General features: G+C 37.8%; 1 protein-coding gene across 8 annotated transcripts in view; it reads left to right on the top strand.

The window, feature by feature from the left end:
- CADPS2 (calcium dependent secretion activator 2) overlaps positions 1 to 19190 on the top strand; it is a 545032-nt gene that overhangs the window by 382526 nt on the left and 143316 nt on the right. For all 8 annotated transcript variants that reach the window (XM_049641753.1, XM_049641747.1, XM_049641748.1 and 5 more), the window contains 4 exons: positions 1544 to 1652; positions 2655 to 2855; positions 10086 to 10222; positions 12507 to 12694. In XM_049641753.1, the coding sequence (XP_049497710.1) occupies positions 1544 to 1652; positions 2655 to 2855; positions 10086 to 10222; positions 12507 to 12694 (635 nt within the window). The remainder of the gene's footprint in view (positions 1 to 1543; positions 1653 to 2654; positions 2856 to 10085; positions 10223 to 12506; positions 12695 to 19190) is intronic.

The raw sequence follows: 19190 nt of genomic DNA, 5'->3' as shown, positions 1-19190 counted from the left end.
ATTTTATTTATTTTTGATAGAGACAGAGCACAAGTGGGGGAGGGGCAGAGAGAGCCAGAGACACAGAATCCAAAGCAGGCTCCAGGCTCTGAGCTGTCAGCACAGAGCCTGATGTAGGGCTCCAACTCACAAATCGCAAGATCATGACCTGAGCTGAAGGCAGACGCTTAACCGACTGAGCCACCCAAGTGCCCCTCCTTTTTACTTTCTTTGTGGTGTCCTTTAATAAGGAGAATTTCTTAACTTTAGCATAGTCTGTGTAACTTTTTTCCATAATTAGCTCTCGAGCCCTCTTTAGTTTTTGTGTATTGAAAGGTATTTTTTGTGTTTTCTTACTTTCATTTATGTTTAAAAGTGGAAAGGGGGCATAATTCACATTACCCAAACTGTTTTCCATGGAATCCTGTGTTCTACGATATTTTGCAGTTTAAGTGTTAATCCACCAAACATTCTTTTCTCCTGCTGGGAACAGCACTTCCCCTCTCTATTTGGGGGGAACATCTCAGAGCCCACCTGTTGGAGCATTTGACATTCTTTGCCACAGATGTAAGCTCTTGACCCATACTGGACTAATGTCAGTTTTACCCCTTAGCCGTAGTGATTGGTCCAAATATGGCCTTAAGACTCCAGGTGGGACAGTCAGGGAGGTGACTGAGGAGCTGTTGGCCACTGTGGTTCTAGGTCACTGAGACCACAGCACAAGAAAATGAAGCCAGTTTCAAAAGAGAAGTAGAATGGAGACACAGAGTGATCTTGGCAGTGTTGAGTCTCTGGCTCCCAAAAAACTCATTCCACCCTGGACCTTCCTGTGGGTTTGCTTATGTGGGCCAGTAAATTCCCAATTTTTATTGAAATCTTTTTATTTGTTTATTTATTTATTTGTTTGTTTGTTTTGAGAGACAGCACACGTCTGTGTGCACATACAAGCAGGTGAGGGGCAGAGAAAAAAGAGGAGAGAAGATTGGAAGCAGGCTCTGCTGACAGCTGAGAGCGCGACGCAGGGCTCCAGCTCACAAACCGTGAGATGATCATGACCTGAGCCGAATTCAGATGCGTAACCAACTGAGCCACCCAGGCGCCCCTGAAATCTTTTTTTTTTTTTTGAAGTCTGGAAATAAGTACATTTTAAAGTGTAGTTCCATGATCATGCACATTTGAGAATGCTTCTGTTATATCTTACTCTTAGAGATTCACGAAGTATGTTAGCCTACTAAAGGCCATAACAAAACATGCAGTAGAAGAAGCCTGTTTATCTTTATTTAACCCAGTGATTCCCAAACTTATTTTTAACATGAATACTTTTTTATGATGCTTCTATTAATGTCTCATAGAATCTTGGCCAGCAGATCATCGGCTTGGGAAATGTTATCGTAGGCATGGAAGGGCCTAACTGCAAGCTGGCAGAAGAAAGGTGCTTTCATTTCTGAGTTAGGTTTTGAAAAATGCTAACACCTATTGAATTTTTAAAATTTGGCAAAGAATCCTCTGATTAAAAAATAAAAGAGATTTAATGCTAGCAATCTGCAAACCTTCTCTTGTGCAGGTTAGCCAGTATACCTTCGCTATGTGCAGTTACAGAGAAAAAAAGTCTGAACCACAAGAACTAATGCAGCTTGAAGGATACACTGTGGATTATACAGATCCCCACCCAGGTAATTCTAAGCTGAATCTCTTTCTCTGCTATGTATTCATGAAATTCTCATAACTCTTCTGTCTCTGTTCTACGTTTCAAGCTCCGTTGAATGAATAGGGTGTATATTTCACTAAGATACCTGGACAAGACTTCATGAGATTCGACTTCTATCTTTCTGCGGACTACTTAGCTTTAGGCTAAACTCATCATTTCTGTCATCTTTAGGACAAGGATGCAATAGTGAAAGTTACAATAATTGGAAAAATTCTGTGAGCAATATCAGCAATGCTTACATAAACTTCTTTAGTGGAAGGCAAAAAGTTACAAGAGACAAATAGGGAAAGAAATGATCAATGAACTTTTATGTAGTCTATTGATTTTTTCCCCAATAGCACATTCTTATACTTCTCTCCTTACCTCCATATTAATGCTAGGTATGTACTAGACATTTGGTGTCTAAAATTGGTAAGAGAATGAATTAATGAATATGTGGCCATGAATGAAATTAATAAAGCAATATTAAGGAATACATAGATTTAATAAATGCAGAGATTAAAAATTTCACATAGATGAAAAGTAGGAATCTGTGATCATGTTCACTAATTGGTCAGTGAAAAATGAAAAATTTCATCTCTGTGAAAGAATTTTGTGGAGGATAAGATGCCATACAGATAAAAGCATCATTTTTGCCTTTTCTGCTAAAATTACCGTATATTTCTCCTGCATCTGGCATTAGAAATGTGCCAAGAGAAGACTTTCTTCTCTGGCCTGAGCCTTCAAACTACACTATATATTTCTATGGAGTAGGTTTATATGGCTTGCATAATGTTACTGTGCCATGAACTATTTGTTTCCCTAGGCTATTTTTAATTTTTAAAGTAGTACGGAAATTTAAACTTTTCTTAGTAGTATCGAGCTATTGATATCAAATTCATTCTTTTCTATGAGACCATTTAGCGAATGAGCTTAAAACTCTGCCAACTACGTAAGTTTTTTTAATGATGTCTTTCTTTCTCCACAGGCCTTCAGGGTGGACAGATGTTCTTTAATGCAGTTAAAGAAGGAGACACGGTGATATTTGCCAGTGATGATGAACAGGATAGAATATTATGGGTTCAGGCCATGTATAGGGCCACAGGTCAATCATATAAACCCATTCCTGCGATTCAAACCCAGAAACTGAATCCTAAAGGAGGGACTCTCCATGCGGATGCTCAGCTTTGTAAGTTTTGTTAAAACATAATTTCATTATCAATTAATAACCTTAATAATATATAAAATTGCCTGAGGCAAATTTGTTCAGTATCATAGTTTACATCATTAACGAATTCCTAATTGAATAAAAATAGTTTGTATTAGTCATAGAATCAGCTCTCTAATTTTTCATATGGATCTGGAATAAATGGTGCCTGGGTTTTCAGTTACAAATTTGCCAAGCATTGGGGTACATTTGGGCATCTCAAGGGCATATAAGAAAATTCTCCCAAACTTATAAAAGAAAATTTATTTTAATACTTGTAACTTTTTTTATGTGTTTTACAAAAATGGAAAAAGTATTGCAAAATTAAATGGGCATTGATAGGACTCCAGAATACCAAAATCATGAACCGTCACTTTCTAGGGTTGTTCTTAACTCAGAAGAATAAGAGGGCTATTTTCTGTTGTAGATTGACAAAAAAGAATGAGTCATCAAGCCAACTTTCTTTATCTAAATACCTTAGTATTCATGTCATCCTTTTTATGCTAATTTAAATCAAGAATTTTATTCTTCATTTGAATCTACAAGTGATTAATAACGAATGATGTAATAATTACAGAAACGTTTTCAAACACAGCTTTAATAATCATTAAACCCAGATATTCTAATTTGTTACACTTGCAAAACTTCTCTGGTCTCTTCTGTAATAAGACTTTTTTTGGTATGACTTTAAATTCGAATTTTGACTTTTCATTCAACACCCTTTACTGTTAAGGTTCTTCTCCAGGAGAGTAACATCTTGACGTGCATTATTTTGTTCTCCACATCAAATAACTACTCTCTTTTCTTTTTGAGCCCCCTTCAGTATCACATCTAGGCATCTTAACGGTACATAAGGCCAAATAATTAAAGATGGGATATGAGCTCAACTCCAATTACCTTTGTGTTATACCATATGTATAGTATATATACACACATAAATATATATATATATATATATATATATATGCATATACGTATAGTATATATACACAGACACATATATATACACACACCACTGTGTGTCTGTGTGTGTGTGTGTGTGTGTGTGTGTGTGTGTATATATATATATATACACACACACTGTATATATAACATATATATAACATAAATATAGATCTTTGTAAATATACATATGTATATACACCGTATATATAACATACACTTTATGTTAGCTAACAGGACAATGAATTATTTTTTAAAAAACTAAAATAAAAAAGAATACTGATCTTGACCTCTATCAGAGAAACCATTTAACTTTCCAGAGAGTAGTTAGCCCTTAGTATTTTCTTCATTCCATGACTTCCATAACATTCCTTTTTCTTCTTTTTTGGTCATCTCTTGGAAGAACAACTTTTAGAGTCTTTAATAGAAACTAAGAAGATAACATGAAAATAAAGTGTGACTAGTTATAGAAATAAATATTCTCCTAATCTATTTAACTATGCTTTTTCACTCCTTTGCTGACCTATAGCTGGTAAAGGTGAGTGTTTTCATGATTTTCTTTTTGCTTCATTGTATTAAAATTTTTGTAATAATGTGATTGTTGAAGGAATATCATGGTCTTATTTACAATGCCAGGCTCCTACTTTCTAGGCAAACCCAGAATATTTAGGTTAACTTTGCCATTTATGAAACAAAAACATATATTTTTGCCACAACAGAGAAGTAGAAACAACCTAATATCTACCATTCATATGGGCGTAAAGGTCATGGCTGCGAAGGTATTACAACAGCCTGCAAAACACTACTCAGTAATGTTACATGGAAAAATACTAAATTGTGTGTATGGTATTTCACTATGTTAAACACAGTTTTATAAATAGAATAAATTATTCACAGTATATTGGTTTAATTAAAGGGACTAGTTGCTAGTCCATTTCCTCTATTTCCTGAATTATCTTTGAAGTATTTATGTTATAACTTAAACCTTTTTTAGAACTAAACATTTTTTAATGTTTAGAAGATAGAAAAAAATAATAAATTTATAAAGTCTAACTTATTTGAAGATAACCTTATTTTAGGATATAAATAAAGGTATGTATTTATAGATTTTTCTAGTAAGTGAGTCTATTCAACTTCCCTGTTTCTTTAGCTTTCAGGATATTTAGAAATTTTAAGAAAATAGAGTAAACTGAACAGATAGAGAGTCGGCTTGATATCCAGTTTCTCTGCTTCAGATAGTAGTACATTGCCTTCTGCCAGACTGACAGGCAGTCTTTGATTAAACTGTCCTTTTCTATGCAAAGCAACTGTTTTTCATTTTTCTCTCATGTATATAATGCAATACAATATGTATGTAACACAATACAGTACAACACAGTTCATTTCCAATAATGTCAAAAAAGAACCAGAAAATTTACCTTTTTATTTTAAGCCAGATTAAAAAAAAATCTTAAATTGGAATATAAGCTTACATTTAATTTTATGAGCTTATTTTCTTGATTAATCTAGTAAGTTGAATTTCACACTTCATAGGTATGTTTTATCTTACATTGAATATATTATATATATTATAATATACTATTTCAAATAATACCTTGCCTGTGATTCTAGTCTGTATGTGTTGATTAAAATTGTCTTGTGAAAATACTCCTTATTTGTTATTCGTTGCAGAAAGCAAGATGTGTAAATTCATACATCCGGTTTTAATCAATTTAACAAAAGCTAAGAAATTATTTGGATCGATAATAGAGGTGTGAACAAACTCCTAATTAATATACGTATCAACATTTCTCTTTGGTGTTCAGCATAATACATGTGTACATAAAACAAAAAATATTAACCAAGATCTACATAAAATTTTGTAACCTGGAACTTCCTGTTAGTGGCTACGTGGGTGCTATCAAAAAGACAAGTGGTCCTTATCTGTCCCATGTTTAACTTCATGTGAATTTTCAAGCTCATTGAGAATTTGACCTAAAAGGAAAGTATAATCAGATGTGGGTATCAGCAAATGCAGCTACCAGCAAGCTCTTAACCATAGGACAGTCTTAAATCAAGTTATTGTATTTGAAAAGATTCATATGCTGCTTAGTTCAGTTCAGGATTTTGCAGAGGAGGAGATGCACTCTTAGGTAGCAACACCTTTTTCATAGTCCTTTTGGTACCTGAGTCCCAGGTCTGAACACCAGAGTGTTCTCAGAATGCTAAGGGATGCCCGCCTCTTCCCCTGCAGTGTCACATTTGCCCCTCCCTCACATCCTTTTCTCCCGTTTTATATTCTAATTTCTCTCAACACCAAGAGCAGTGAGCGTACATGCGTGCACGCACACACACACACCATCCTTAGAATTAGTTGCAAAAGAAGAAACATTTCAGTTGATTTTTAAAAAAATTTTTTTAAATGTTTATTTTTGAGAAAGACACAGTGTGAGCAGGGGCAGGGGAGGGGCAGAGAGAGAAGGAGAGACACAGAACTCTAAGTGGGCTCCAGGCACAGAGCCTGACGCGGGGCTTGAGCTCACAAACTGTGAGATCATGACCTGGGGTGAAGTCAGACGCTTAACCAACTGAGCCACCCAGGTGCCCCTTCAGTTAACTTTTTTCCCCCTCACATCCTGACTTTAGATGCCTATCCTCATGTTTGCATTCTTTTTTTTTTTTTTTTTTTTTAACGTTTTATTTATTTTTGAGACAGGGAGAGACAGAGCATGAACAGGGGAGGGTCAGAGAGAGGGAGACACAGAATCGGAAACAGGCTCCAGGCTCCGAGCTGTCAGCACAGAGCCCGACGCGGGGCTCAAACTCACGGACTGTGAGATCATGACCTGAGCCGAAGTCGGCCGCTTAACCGACTGAGCCACCCAGGCGCCCCTTCATGTTTGCATTCTTGAGCACACAGGGGCTGGCTGTGGTCAGTGTCTACCGAAGAGCCCCCTCCCACACACCACAGGGGGGCCTACCAGCCTGCTAATAGTCCTCGCGTCGTTTCCTAGGCTAGCTGTTTTCAAGTCAGTGTTAACTGTTTAAATTGGTACTGTCAGCCTACTCATTCTTTTCCCTGGACTTCCAACAGCTGTTACCCTAATGACAAATTTAAATTTTCAGGTTCCGTTTGAATAAGCCTCTATAATTCCATAAATCTATAGCAAATAATAATCTTTCTCAATTTGGGTTTTATTCCATCCACTTTTACCACACCTGGTGACAGTACCACCTAAAGACGCTGGCGCATATAGCCAACTGTTACCATAGAAACTCTCCACCAGTATCCTCAATTACCATGTCCCACATCTGTAGTTAGTCCATAGGTTAATCATCACAATTTGACAGTTTTGCAGTGCGTTGTTCAAGCTCAAATCTCGTCGGTTTCTTTTGATAATTTTCTTACACCGTTTCAGAAGACAAACTGAACTGAAATTTGTCCTTATCGGTGAACTTTTAATTAGTGCCATGAATAATTTTTCATTTAAAACTAGTCACCATAATTTTGTGTTATAATAAACATTAATTGAAGATAATCGAGTATAACCCAGTTTTAAAGCCGGTCTCCAAGCTTTGCATTTGGTTATGTAATTGATATCCAGATGATATCTCTGCATTTTCTAAGAGTAAATGTAGATATGTTACGCCAAGAGAAAACTACATGAAAATATTCTTGTACAGAAATAAGAAACTAGATAGTATTTCAACAATAGTTTTCCTATTGTACTTTGGTTCATGAGCGGGTGTTTTAAAGTGAAATATTTCTCACAGAGATCAAAACTGTTGCTTTTTCAAAATTTATTTCTTCATGAGTTTATAGAAACTAATGAATCAGTGGTGCATGGTGAAATATATTTGCATGAAGTATTTCAAATTGTGCTTATAAGGTATAAAAAGAAAGTAGAACAGCTTGGTCTTTGCAGCCTGTATTTTGAAGATGGGGCAATCCCTAAGAATACATTTCACTTTCATGGAAATATAGCCCCAGCGAGACTGTGGGGTTTTTTTCTTTAATAGAATTTTGTTGGCCTGCGTATTTTATCACTGTTGATATGGAGTCCATTTTTGTGACTTAAACTGCTATTAGGAATATTTTTATCACGAAAACCAATTGTTGGCAAAATAATTTTTCATTCATGTGTGTGATTCAGAAGGGCTTAACACATAGGTAAATGTGTGGTTTAGAGTTACATTTCATGAGGAAAATACTTCGTAAAGTAAATTCATTTTTAAAAATATGATTTGATTGCAGAAATGAACCATAAGTCATATTTTTCAGGACCTTGTAGATTTTATTGAAAGACTGTAAACACTTTGCTTTAAAATGAAAAAAAAATTTGCTTCTATAAACCTCTATAAAGGGTGGAAGCAAAAAGAGAATTATGTACAATGTATTGTATGTATTTATGTATGTAATGTATGTATTTTGTAGAAGTGTAAAAGAATTGTGGATTTTCTGTGAAATTTATTGTATATCCTATTCTCAACAGATAAGCCTTAAGTGAGTGTTATTTTTAACTGCTTGTTATGACCTTCTCCGTTGAAAGAAATAATGAATAAAATTCAGATGTTTTATAAAACTAGTAATTTCATAAAGATGTTACTAAAAGATTTTTTTCTCTCAAATGGAGAAATGAAGATTCTAAGATTATTTAGAACACAAAATAACAGTTTTATTATATATGTACCTTGCATTTTTCAATATGCTGTCTACTAATTTGATATTATTTTTGCATTATTATATATGTAACTTTATTTTGAAAGACTATTATACATACAAATAAAGTACAAGAGAAGTTGGATTGTCTCATTTCTCAATTCAGGAAGAGCAGTTTAATAACATTTGGTGTTCATCCAGTTAATACTAATTTACCACATGTAATGCATTTAATCATTCAGTTAAGTAATTAGTGAATCCAAGGGAATACATATGGCAGTTTCTCCATGCATCACAACCCAATACCTTACATCATCAATGAACACCCATTCATTGCTAACTTGCTGCATTCACATCTGCACTGATGTGAGATTTTTTTTTAATGTGATTCTGAAGACCCTTCAGCTTGAATTACATAGTTCTTCCATCCACAAATATGGCTGAAAGTTGAACTTGACATAGGATCAATATGATCTGGGCTAAATATCTAAATGTGACTGATTATGTTAGCATCATGTCCACAGATCAATATTGAGTTTTATTATGAGCCTGACTCTATAATTGCGTTTAATCAATAAACTTTTGTCTTCCTTCCTTTACAATTTTAGGATTGTACCATATAGGTTTTAAAAATTACATTTGGCTTACATTTAGGACTCTACTTCTTGTGATGACCAGAATGAGATCTGTCTATGAATTTTAAGGAACAATGGAGCCTCGGCCCCACCATTGTCAGGAGAGTCCACTTTTACCCTGATAACTGATTGCTTGCCTGATGCGCGCTACATTTCTAACAGAGCTAATGTAGTAACACCCCAGCACTCCTTTTGGGTGGTGTGTGTCTTTTTTTCTCTCTACTTAGTAAATAATTCACATTGAAGACTTTGACAAAACATACCATTAATGAAAGCAGTCCTAAAAGCTTGCCTTTTGATAAACCCGCAGGGTCTGCAGGCGTTGAAAGATGCAATCTGCAAAGAACAAGAAATTTGGGTCTTTGATTGAAGTGCCATTTGGGACGTTATGCTTTGTCTGCGTATTTGCACAAACATGATGCTCCCTTTTTCCTATCTCTTAAACTTGAAGCTTGAGAGCATTCAGTGCCATTTCTACATGAAGGTTGGTCCCATTAAAGGCTCAAAAAAAAAAAAAAAGAAAGAAAGAAAAGAAAAAGAAAAAAAAGACTGGAAGTGATCCAGCAGAAGCCTGTGTGTTCATTTCTGTCCTAGTTTGCCATTTGGAAAGCAAGCTTCTAGCCATCATTGCTATTTTTTTATGACTAGACCTGGGTTCTTTTCCAGTCAATTCCTTCTTTAAACACATACTTAAAATGTACCTACTTTTCTTAAGATTGGAAAATAAGATTATTTCTGTGATGACTATTAGAAGAGGCTCTGACTGAAAGTAGGATTTCCTCATTTCAAATGATCTGCAGATTTTGCCAGATCATTTTTCACTAGGCTGCAGAAAAATTGCAATTTATGTTAATATGCTGGATTCCTGGCATCCTATTTTTTGCAATAGAAAATAGTGTGTTATCATGAGGCATGCATTTTGTGTTCAAAACCTGTATTTGCCCATGAGTAAGCCAGGAAACTAAATGTGTTATACATGCTTTTCTGGATTTACAGATGCAGACCGTTTTCAGAAACATGGTATGGATGAGTTTATTTCTGCTAATCCTTGCAAGCTTGACCACGCCTTCCTTTTTAGACTACTCCAGAGGCAGACTTTGGATCACAGACTGAATGATTCCTATTCTTGCTTGGTGAGTACAAGTCTGTCCATCCAGTTCCCTGTAGGTTAGAATGAAAGATTTTTTTTTAAGTGAGAAACACTTGTTATGAAGAGGCATTTTATTCCTGACCCCTTTAATAACTGTAGTTGGGAGTTAGGGATAAAGGATTCCAATCGATTGCCTCCCAATTTGAAAATTATACACTTGAAGACCACTGCTGTGCCACTCAATAGACAGGAGAATAGACTCAAACAGACACTGACTTGTGGTTTATCAGTCCCTCTGGAGAAGGCTGAATGAAAATAAAGGCTTTAATGAAGGCAAAAAAAAAAAAAAAAAAAAGAAAGAAAAAAAAAAACCACACCTCTGGGATAGGATTTACTAACACCTGTAGAGACATTTTAAGGTTTAAAGTCTCACCAAATGCTGATATCTTTCGTTTCTCTCTTCTTTCTAGAAAGACAACCTAAGTGGCGGGGGAAAGAAACAGTGGGATAAATGATATGACAGGGCAACATGTAACAAGAAAGCTTTGGTTTCCTTTAACCTTCCAAAGATAATTTGAATTCCTTAAGAAAACTAAATCAAGTAGCTAAACTGCTACTCTCTGTGTGTTGAAACCAGGCAGAATTTGGCATATAAAGTACCGTTTACATATAGAAGGAATGCTTGACCCCTCAGAATGTGGGCATTAGACTGTAGCCTAGGAATTGCACGTGCCTTTCCAAGGATGTATGTCAGCGGCCATTGCTCTGAAATGTGTCCAGCCTGAATATGCCTGTTTCCATCACCACATAGTCTTTTGACTGCTGAACATGGCATGGTAGCTACCTACAATAAAGCTACGGTCTCTTTAAAGTAAGATTTTCGACAGGATGTGCTCCAAGCTCATTGGACATGTTTGAATAGGCAGGAGGAATTAAAACCACTTACTGCTGTGATCCCAGTTTACTGTCCTGATAAGTCATTTGTACATTCATTATTAAGTACACTACGTGCATGGTTTAAACCTGATCCAGCCCAAACTTTACAGTTATATGGAGAGTGAAATCATCACAAGACCTGATGGTGCCTTTCCGGGGACAAGCACACACACAGTGGACATCAATGACGGGCTTCCCTGGTGGATTTCCACTCAGTGGAGTTGGGTACTGAATTACAAAAGTTGTTTTGGTTAAGTGGATGACCCCACGTGTCATAAGGAGTCTGAGGAGAGCACTACAGTGTGTCTTCAACTGCATCTAGAGGGTAGTGAGCATGGTGTGATGAGAAAAGGGTGTTTGGAGGCAGGATGGATGGCCCTGGATGTAAATCATGGCCCGACAACCGACTTTCAGTGTCTCGAGCAATTCACTAAATGTTGCTGCATTGTAGCTTATGTGGCTGTGACAGGGAGAGCATAGTAACTACCAGGCACGATGGCTCTAATATTACAGAGAGCGCGTAATATTGTATGTCCAGTTCGGTGCCTGTACCATCAGCACAGTAAGTTTTTGAGAGCTTGTTTTTCTCCGTCTTAGTGTTCTTGCTGTCTTAGCTTTCTGCATTTCTCACCAATCTTTTCCTTCTCTTGCACCATTATCCTGCCCCCTTTTAAAACCATTTATTTCTTAGTTCATATAATCCATCAAAACATTTTATGAACCAACTCTGCCTAACCCTGCCCTCCAGTATTAGCCAAGCAGACACTACCTGCTGGTTCAGTTGGCTCACGTGCACGCACACACAAGTGCACGGACACACACACCTTTCACATCTCGTTTCAAGAACACCAAAAACTATTATAAAACATTAACTCTGTTATATTGGTCACAGAAGGACAAACAGAACGAGAACAATGTCCCAAAAATGTAAATTTCCAAATAGCATATGTTTACTGCTGCTAGACTTAACTAGAATTTTCTTATAAAAGTGCTTCTGGCAACTCGGCAGTTTCGATTATGGTGTCTGATTTACCATTCTCTTTTTATTTGACTCATTCGTGGATCGAAGTTTGTCAGAATGTTATTCTTCGTGACTGACAATTTTAGATACTGTGAATAAATTTGGTTAATTTTGAATGACGGTGGAGAAAAACCGGTTTCCCGTGCCTTGCCATGGCAATAAAGAGAGAATGGTATTAGGTGACCAGTGTCCCAGATCAGGTCCAAAACTGTTGACATTAGCTTTCTGAAAATAACATGCAACATGCTACTAATAAAAAAAATATATCAAAAGACACTTTGATGCAGCTTCTTCTTATAATGTCTAAGAGTGCCTACAGAAAAGCAAATCCTAGTACAGAAAGAAAAAAAAATTTTTTTTTCTTTTGCAGGGTTGGTTTAGCCCTGGCCAAGTCTTTGTGTTAGATGAGTACTGTGCCCGTTATGGTGTGAGAGGCTGTCACAGACATCTCTGCTACCTTACAGAACTGATGGAACATTCAGAAAACGGTGCTGTCATTGACCCAACCCTGCTCCATTACAGCTTTGCATTCTGCGCCTCTCACGTGCATGGCAACAGGTATTTTTACTTGCAAACACGCGGTGATATATGTAGGGTTGACTTGGGAAGAGAGAAAAATGTGCTTTGCCACTATCACCTAGTAACAGATTTTAAATAGCAAGCACTTCTTGCAAGAGACGGAAAAAAAACCCACAAAGGAAAAATGTACATCAATATGCTGTTGATTTAGGTTGGCTGCACTTTATGTTTCTTTTTGCCGTTGAAGCCACTTGAAAGAGAAAGGAAGAGAATATCTAGGAGATTAGAAGTTGCCTTTTAGTTCTTAGGTACCACCTCGCACTCAGGTCTGCACAGCTGAAGTGTCCTCTGTATTTTCATCATGATGCATATGTATGTCTGGGTAGAACTTGTTGATAGGTCCATGTATACCTAATGGTCCATCCTTGCCTTTCCACTGTGGAATAAGTTTTCATTGATAAAGCAAGATAAATAAGGAGGTTTATGGGGAGTCTCCTCTTAGCTCCTGCTCTGTACCTTAGGAACAGGTGTCCCGTTTTAGCACCCTGAGCCAGTGACCTCACCTTTTGCTTTACCAAAAGGACAAAAAAAAATCACCTAATACAGGCCCCCCACAGCTATGTGCTTCTGAGCTTAAAATCTCTCCATGTCTCATTCCCTACCTTTTCTTCATCCTGTTCCAGGGAGCCTTATTAGGGTTCCTCCCACAAAGGGGTTACCCCTTATCCCATCCCCCTTTTGGCTTGTTTCAACCATCATTCCATCTCTCCATCTTCCTATTTCCTTTCTTCCCACAAACCTGTGTAAGCTTTTGCTAGCCTCACAGCATTACAGGATGGTCAAGGGACTCTGAAGTCAGAGTGCTGAGTTCAAAGGAATACAAATTAACAGTGTGAGGTAGGGTAAGCTTCATCATCTAGTGAAGTGTCTGGGTTTCCCTGTCCTTGAGAAAGATAGAACATAGCATCTTTCTCAGAAGTCATGAATTGGCTAGGGATTAAGTACATTCGTATGTGTCAGGTACTTAGAACACTGCCTGACACATGATTTGTCAAAACAAATGTTAACTGGTAGTTTATGTTGTCGTAAGTGTTGTTATTATGTCAAGCTACCTTTCCATTGTTCTCTTTATCTCCCCAACCGATCTTCTGTCTCCATTCCCCCCATCTGCTTCTGGCTTCTAGCTCCTCACTTACCAACAAGGCTTCTTGAAATAGATTGCATAATGACCTAATCCAGGAACCTCTTCTCCGGCTTCACCTTCGCTACTCCCACTGAAAAGATGATGCTCTTGAATTTCCCAGGGTCTGTGCTGCTTGAACTGCCGCTTATCTCCCTGGTGCCATACCGCCTCATGTCGGCTCTCCCCTTATTTATTTTTGACCATCTCTTTGCTAATAATTTTTGTTCCTCCAGACTCCCAGGTACAGGATAGCTCTTTTCTCACATCTGTTCTTGAACTTGCTCTTCTTTCTGAGAATTTTTCTACTTCACAGAAAAATTGTACTTCAGTGATCTTGCCCCTTTCCACAGCGACCTCTCTTTTTACAGACAACTCCATCCCAATGACTCTTCTAAACTATAGGTCTCTATTGACCATGGATGGCTTGAATGTTCTGGTACTTTCAACTCTGTGTATAAAATAAGTCTGTCATCTCACTAGACCAGCTTCTGTACCTCTTGGAGCTCTTAGCAGGGTACCTGGCAAAGAGTAACGAAATAAGTGCTCAGTAAACATTTGATGAGTGAATGAATGACTTCACTAGTTATGTTAATATCACTTCCATTAATGACGTATTCATTTTCCACTCATCTTTTGCTTTTACCTTCTAGACCCAGTCTGTTGCCAGTGTCAACACTGAGCACTCCTCAAGTTCGCTTTTTTATCATTTTCATTGCACTATCCTAATTCAAGCCTTCATTTTTTTCTTGCTTATTTATCTTTATACATGTCTCTACTGCTTTTTTTTAATTTTTTTTTTAAGTTTATTCATTTTTGAGAGAGAGAGAGAGCATGAGCAGGGGAGGGGCAGAGAGAGAAAGAGAGGTAGACACAGAATCCAAAGCAGGCCCCAGGCTCCAAGCTGTCAGCACAGAGCCTGACGCAGGGCCCTAAGTCACAGAGCATGAGATCATGACCTGAGCTGAGGTCAGAGGCTCAACCGACTGAGCCACCCAGGCACCCCATCCATCTCTACTGCTTTTTTTAAAAAAAAAAATTATTTTAAGAGAGAGCACAAGCCAGGGAGAAGGGCAGAGGGAGAGAGAATCTTAGGCTCCACCCTCAATGCAGATCATGATGTGGGGCTTGATCTCAGAAACCATGAGATCACAACCTGAGTTGAAATCAAGAGTCTGACGCTTAACCAACAGAGCTACCCAGGCACCCCTCTCTGCTGCTTTTTGCCCTCCCTACAAAAGTCTACCAATCACCTTCAAAATTACAGATTAACTTTTATTCTACTCCTTTACAAAAAACTTCAGTGATTCTTGTTTGATTATGAAATTAAAGATAAGTTCCAATCTATATTGTTAGGGTTTTCTCAACATATTTCTTGTCTGATCTACCCAGACTTCTCTCCCAGTATGCCTCCATGTATAATCTTTACCCCAGACAACTCATTTACTCATCAAGTCCTATTTGTCGTTTCCCAAATTTGTAATCGTCCTGTATCATAAAGCTCCTCAAAGAAAGCTTCAGTTAACTTAAACACTAAAAACCTTATGCCTGTAGTTTTCTTATGAACTTTATCCTGCATACCTACATGCTGCATCCATGCCCACACTCACCTGCTTCTATCCTAGTAGGTCATATTTTAAAGGCAAAACCCAGCTCTCGTTCACCTGTTGTGCTCTGCAGGAGGAGACCACACTGCCTTGTACATTGTGGGCACACAGTAAGTATTTGCTGAGTTGAAGTTGTCATTGTTGCCATTCTCATTCCACAGTAAATGAAAACCAATCCTGGTCTCAGGATCTGGAACCTAATTATGGAACACAACCTTAACTTGAGAATTAAGGGGAAACTGCAGATTGTAGTCATTTCCCATTACCCTAAACTAAACCATCTGCACTCCATAAACTTTGGTGGGGGGGGTGGAGGGTAACGGGGTGGCAACAACAGGGGACAGTCAGGATCACTAATCAATAGCCAACATGAGCAGTTTTTTCTGTTTTTTTTTTTTTTTTTTTTTTTTTTTTTTTTTTAAACTAAAACTGTTTCTTAGCTCCTGGCTCCGTCTTACCTCCTCCTGACCAATGGATGTCAAAAGATACGTCTTGCAATGTTAGTTAGGCAGGATTCCGAAATGCAAGAGGCTGAGAAGGTTGTACTGAAACAGACCTACCCAAAGAGTTTGGTATGATCAGATTATTTTCATCATTAACACTGAAAGGGATAATTAAGTTGAGAACCTTAAGTAGGACATTCGGCTAATGCTTCCCCAAAACGTGTATGTTTGAGACACATTTTAATGGAAAGTTACTGAGGCAACTGGGAACTGCCACCTTGGAGACAGGCTGATTTGAATCTATAGGTTGCCATAGTTACTTTTATTCTGTAAAGCTATTGTTTTCTTTATAATGGTACACTGCAAAGTATAATATAAGGTGTGCTTATATGTTCATGCTTGTGTTATGCTTAACATAAATCCATTTTCTGGGTTAAAATGTGTACATTTTCAGATATCTCTGCATGGTATAAAACAAATACGGGTCAGTCTGGGATTCAACATTTAGGTCACGTGCAGCTTAAAAAAGAAAGGAAGAAATGCAGTTTTAGGGAAATTTGAACCTCAGTTTGAGGTAGAAATTATCTAAGATAAGCTGACGGGTACGATGTCATTCAGAAATGTCATGCCATCACAGTGAAAGAATAAAAAGAGGCAAAAGGTCACTACTTGAATCTAACTCTGAAATCTGCAAGCTGACCCATTTTGGGCAAATCACTTAATCTTTCTGAAACTCCCAAGTTCTCGTGTGTTAAAGGGGAAATGCTAATATGAAGACACTGGATAATTATCGGTACTTATTAGTTGTTATTCTAACAGTGCTTTTTCCCTTTGCCACCCAGCCACAGGGACATAAACTGTAAGGAGAAAAAAACGTGAAAAATAGGTAGAGCTGTGATAGCTCATGCTAAGTGGAAATATTTCAGTGCATATGTAATTATAATCTTCATTTCTTTGCTGATAGAATATTCAGGTTTTAGCAACCTCGCCTTATGAAAATAAGCTTCTCTTATCCGAGTCTGCAGTATCTGATATTTATACAGACTTTTGTTAAAAATACCATCAATGTCAAGTCCGACTTTTGTACAGTATTTGCCATAGTCTCTCTTTATGATCGTTTTTATCTGTCAAGACACATTCAGAGCTCCATTTTGCTCATTACCTGAGCTACCTCTGTCAAAAATTCAAAAGGAAAAAAGATTGCCTTTTGTCATTGACTGAAGTGAAGGACAACAGTGCCGTCTGGATCTGAAATTTTTCCGGGAGCACATCCTATTACACAGCATTGAGCTCTCAAGGTGCTCTGTGCCGACCCATCTTCTCTGAATAGCACTCGGAGTGTTTCAGGAATAAAAGAATAGAGTTAAACAGAAAAGGTCTGGCTGGTACTAAGATGGAGGAAGAGAGAGAAAAAGAAAGGAAGAAAGAAAAAAGTGAGTCAAGGACAGAAACAGACACATTCCTGCAGGATGATAGCCGCACGTCTGTGAATAACAGAGCCACTCAGTGATCGTGACACTAAGGACTGACAGGAAGGAGAAAAGAGACTTTCAGAGACTATGCATTATAGGGCAAAGTTCTAGGTTGATATGTGTGGTTATGCATCTTGGTTTTGCTAGTCACGCTGAGGGTGGAGAAGCTAAAGCAGCAACACAAAATGGCTTTTATGTGTCAGTTTAATGTAAGGTATGTATACAGAGTATTCACTGGCTTGGCCACAGTTTAGTGGGCCCGCCTTAGAGCTGCTGCACGTCTGACAAAAGCCAGCTCAGATGCGCTTTCAAGTGTAGGGATGGGTTTGTAACATGACTAGAGTTTATATTTAAAATAATCTTGATTTTTTGTGGACTCCAGACTACGTCACAGAGTAGTAGGCAGCCTTCATGGGATCAATCATATTATTATATGATGATGTCTCCATCTTCACAGGTAACATTTCCTCTGATGTATCACTTCAGCAATGGTGCCTTAACTTCCTGTCTCTTAATTTTAGGGACAGTGGTACATGTTTGAGTAAAATCATAGATAATTGAATCAAACAGGCTCATCAAAACTTTTCCTTACCACTTTTTTTTTTCCTTACCATTTCTTAATTCTAGTCTTTTATATGTGACTTAGAGAAAATAAGTGTAAATGTCACATCAGTTGTGAATCTGGAGACTCACTTCTGGGACAGGTGGGCAACCAGATCAAATGCCATAAGCAAGGTTCATCTTCATGTAATGCGTCCAGGTGGACAGATTTCATCATATGTGCACAGAAGGGGAAGGGATAGTGATCAATGAATGCCTTTTTTTTTTTAATTTTTTTTTTTAACGTTTATTTATTTTTGAGACAGAGACAGAGCATGAACGGGGGAGGGTCAGAGAGAGAGGGAGACGCAGAATCTGAAACAGGCTTCAGGCTCTAAGCTGTCAGCACAGAGCCTGACGCGGGGCTCGAACTCACGGACCGCGAGATCGTGACCTGAGCCGAAGTCGGCCGCTTAACCGACTGAGCCACCCAGGCGCCCCAATGAGTGCCTTTTAAATATACTCTGAGGGTTCTTTGTTGATTCTCTCAGAAACTATAGAATAACCTCAGATCTGTCTCAGTCAAGCTTGCCTAGCAATAACATCTATCCCCACCCAGCCTTGAGTTCAATACTAGAGCAAGGTAATTATGCCTTTCAAAACAACACAAAGAAAGTGAGCAGTTAAGTGGAAAGACATAGTATGTTGAAACAGAACATCTGTCTTCAGCTCTCCTACTTATGAGCTATTTCCTTTTGAGCAGTTGGTCCTGTCTGAGCCTCAGTTTCCCATCTGTTCATTGTGAATAATTACATCAATGCTGCCCACCTCATGTTTCTGGAAAACATTGTGGGTCTAATGGGACAGTGGCAAAGACCTCGCCAAAAGCAGGAGTCAAGAACCCAGTCATCAAGGGTAATAAGTAAGCTGCCAGAATGCAACCTGAAGAATATAGTTATTAAAATCACCTAATCAGTTTCCTGTTTTCCTTCCACACCATTCATTCGCAGCACACAGCTCCTAGATTTTTCTGAAATAATGCATAAAAGAGCCCACTGAAGGTAAATCGTTAAGGAAGAGACAAGGCAAAGGGTTTTTTAATATGCGTTAGAATGTAAATCAGGTTAATTTACCTTGTAAATTAGCTCTTGTAAGCAAGAACTACACCAGCTTTTTTTAAACTCAGGGCCTTTAGCACCTTCTTAGCATCTAGACTTAGGTGTGGAAAAGTTTGAGGTCTTGAGTTGGATTTTCATGTAACTTTCTAATATACTAAAGTTTTTTTAAGAACAT

The sequence above is a fragment of the Panthera uncia genome, chromosome A2 (assembly GCF_023721935.1).
Source record: "Panthera uncia isolate 11264 chromosome A2, Puncia_PCG_1.0, whole genome shotgun sequence".
In the NCBI taxonomy this organism is placed as follows: Eukaryota; Metazoa; Chordata; class Mammalia; order Carnivora; family Felidae; genus Panthera; species Panthera uncia.
The sequence above is the reverse complement of the archived record's forward strand: the minus strand, read 5'-3'. Positions and strand labels throughout refer to the sequence as shown.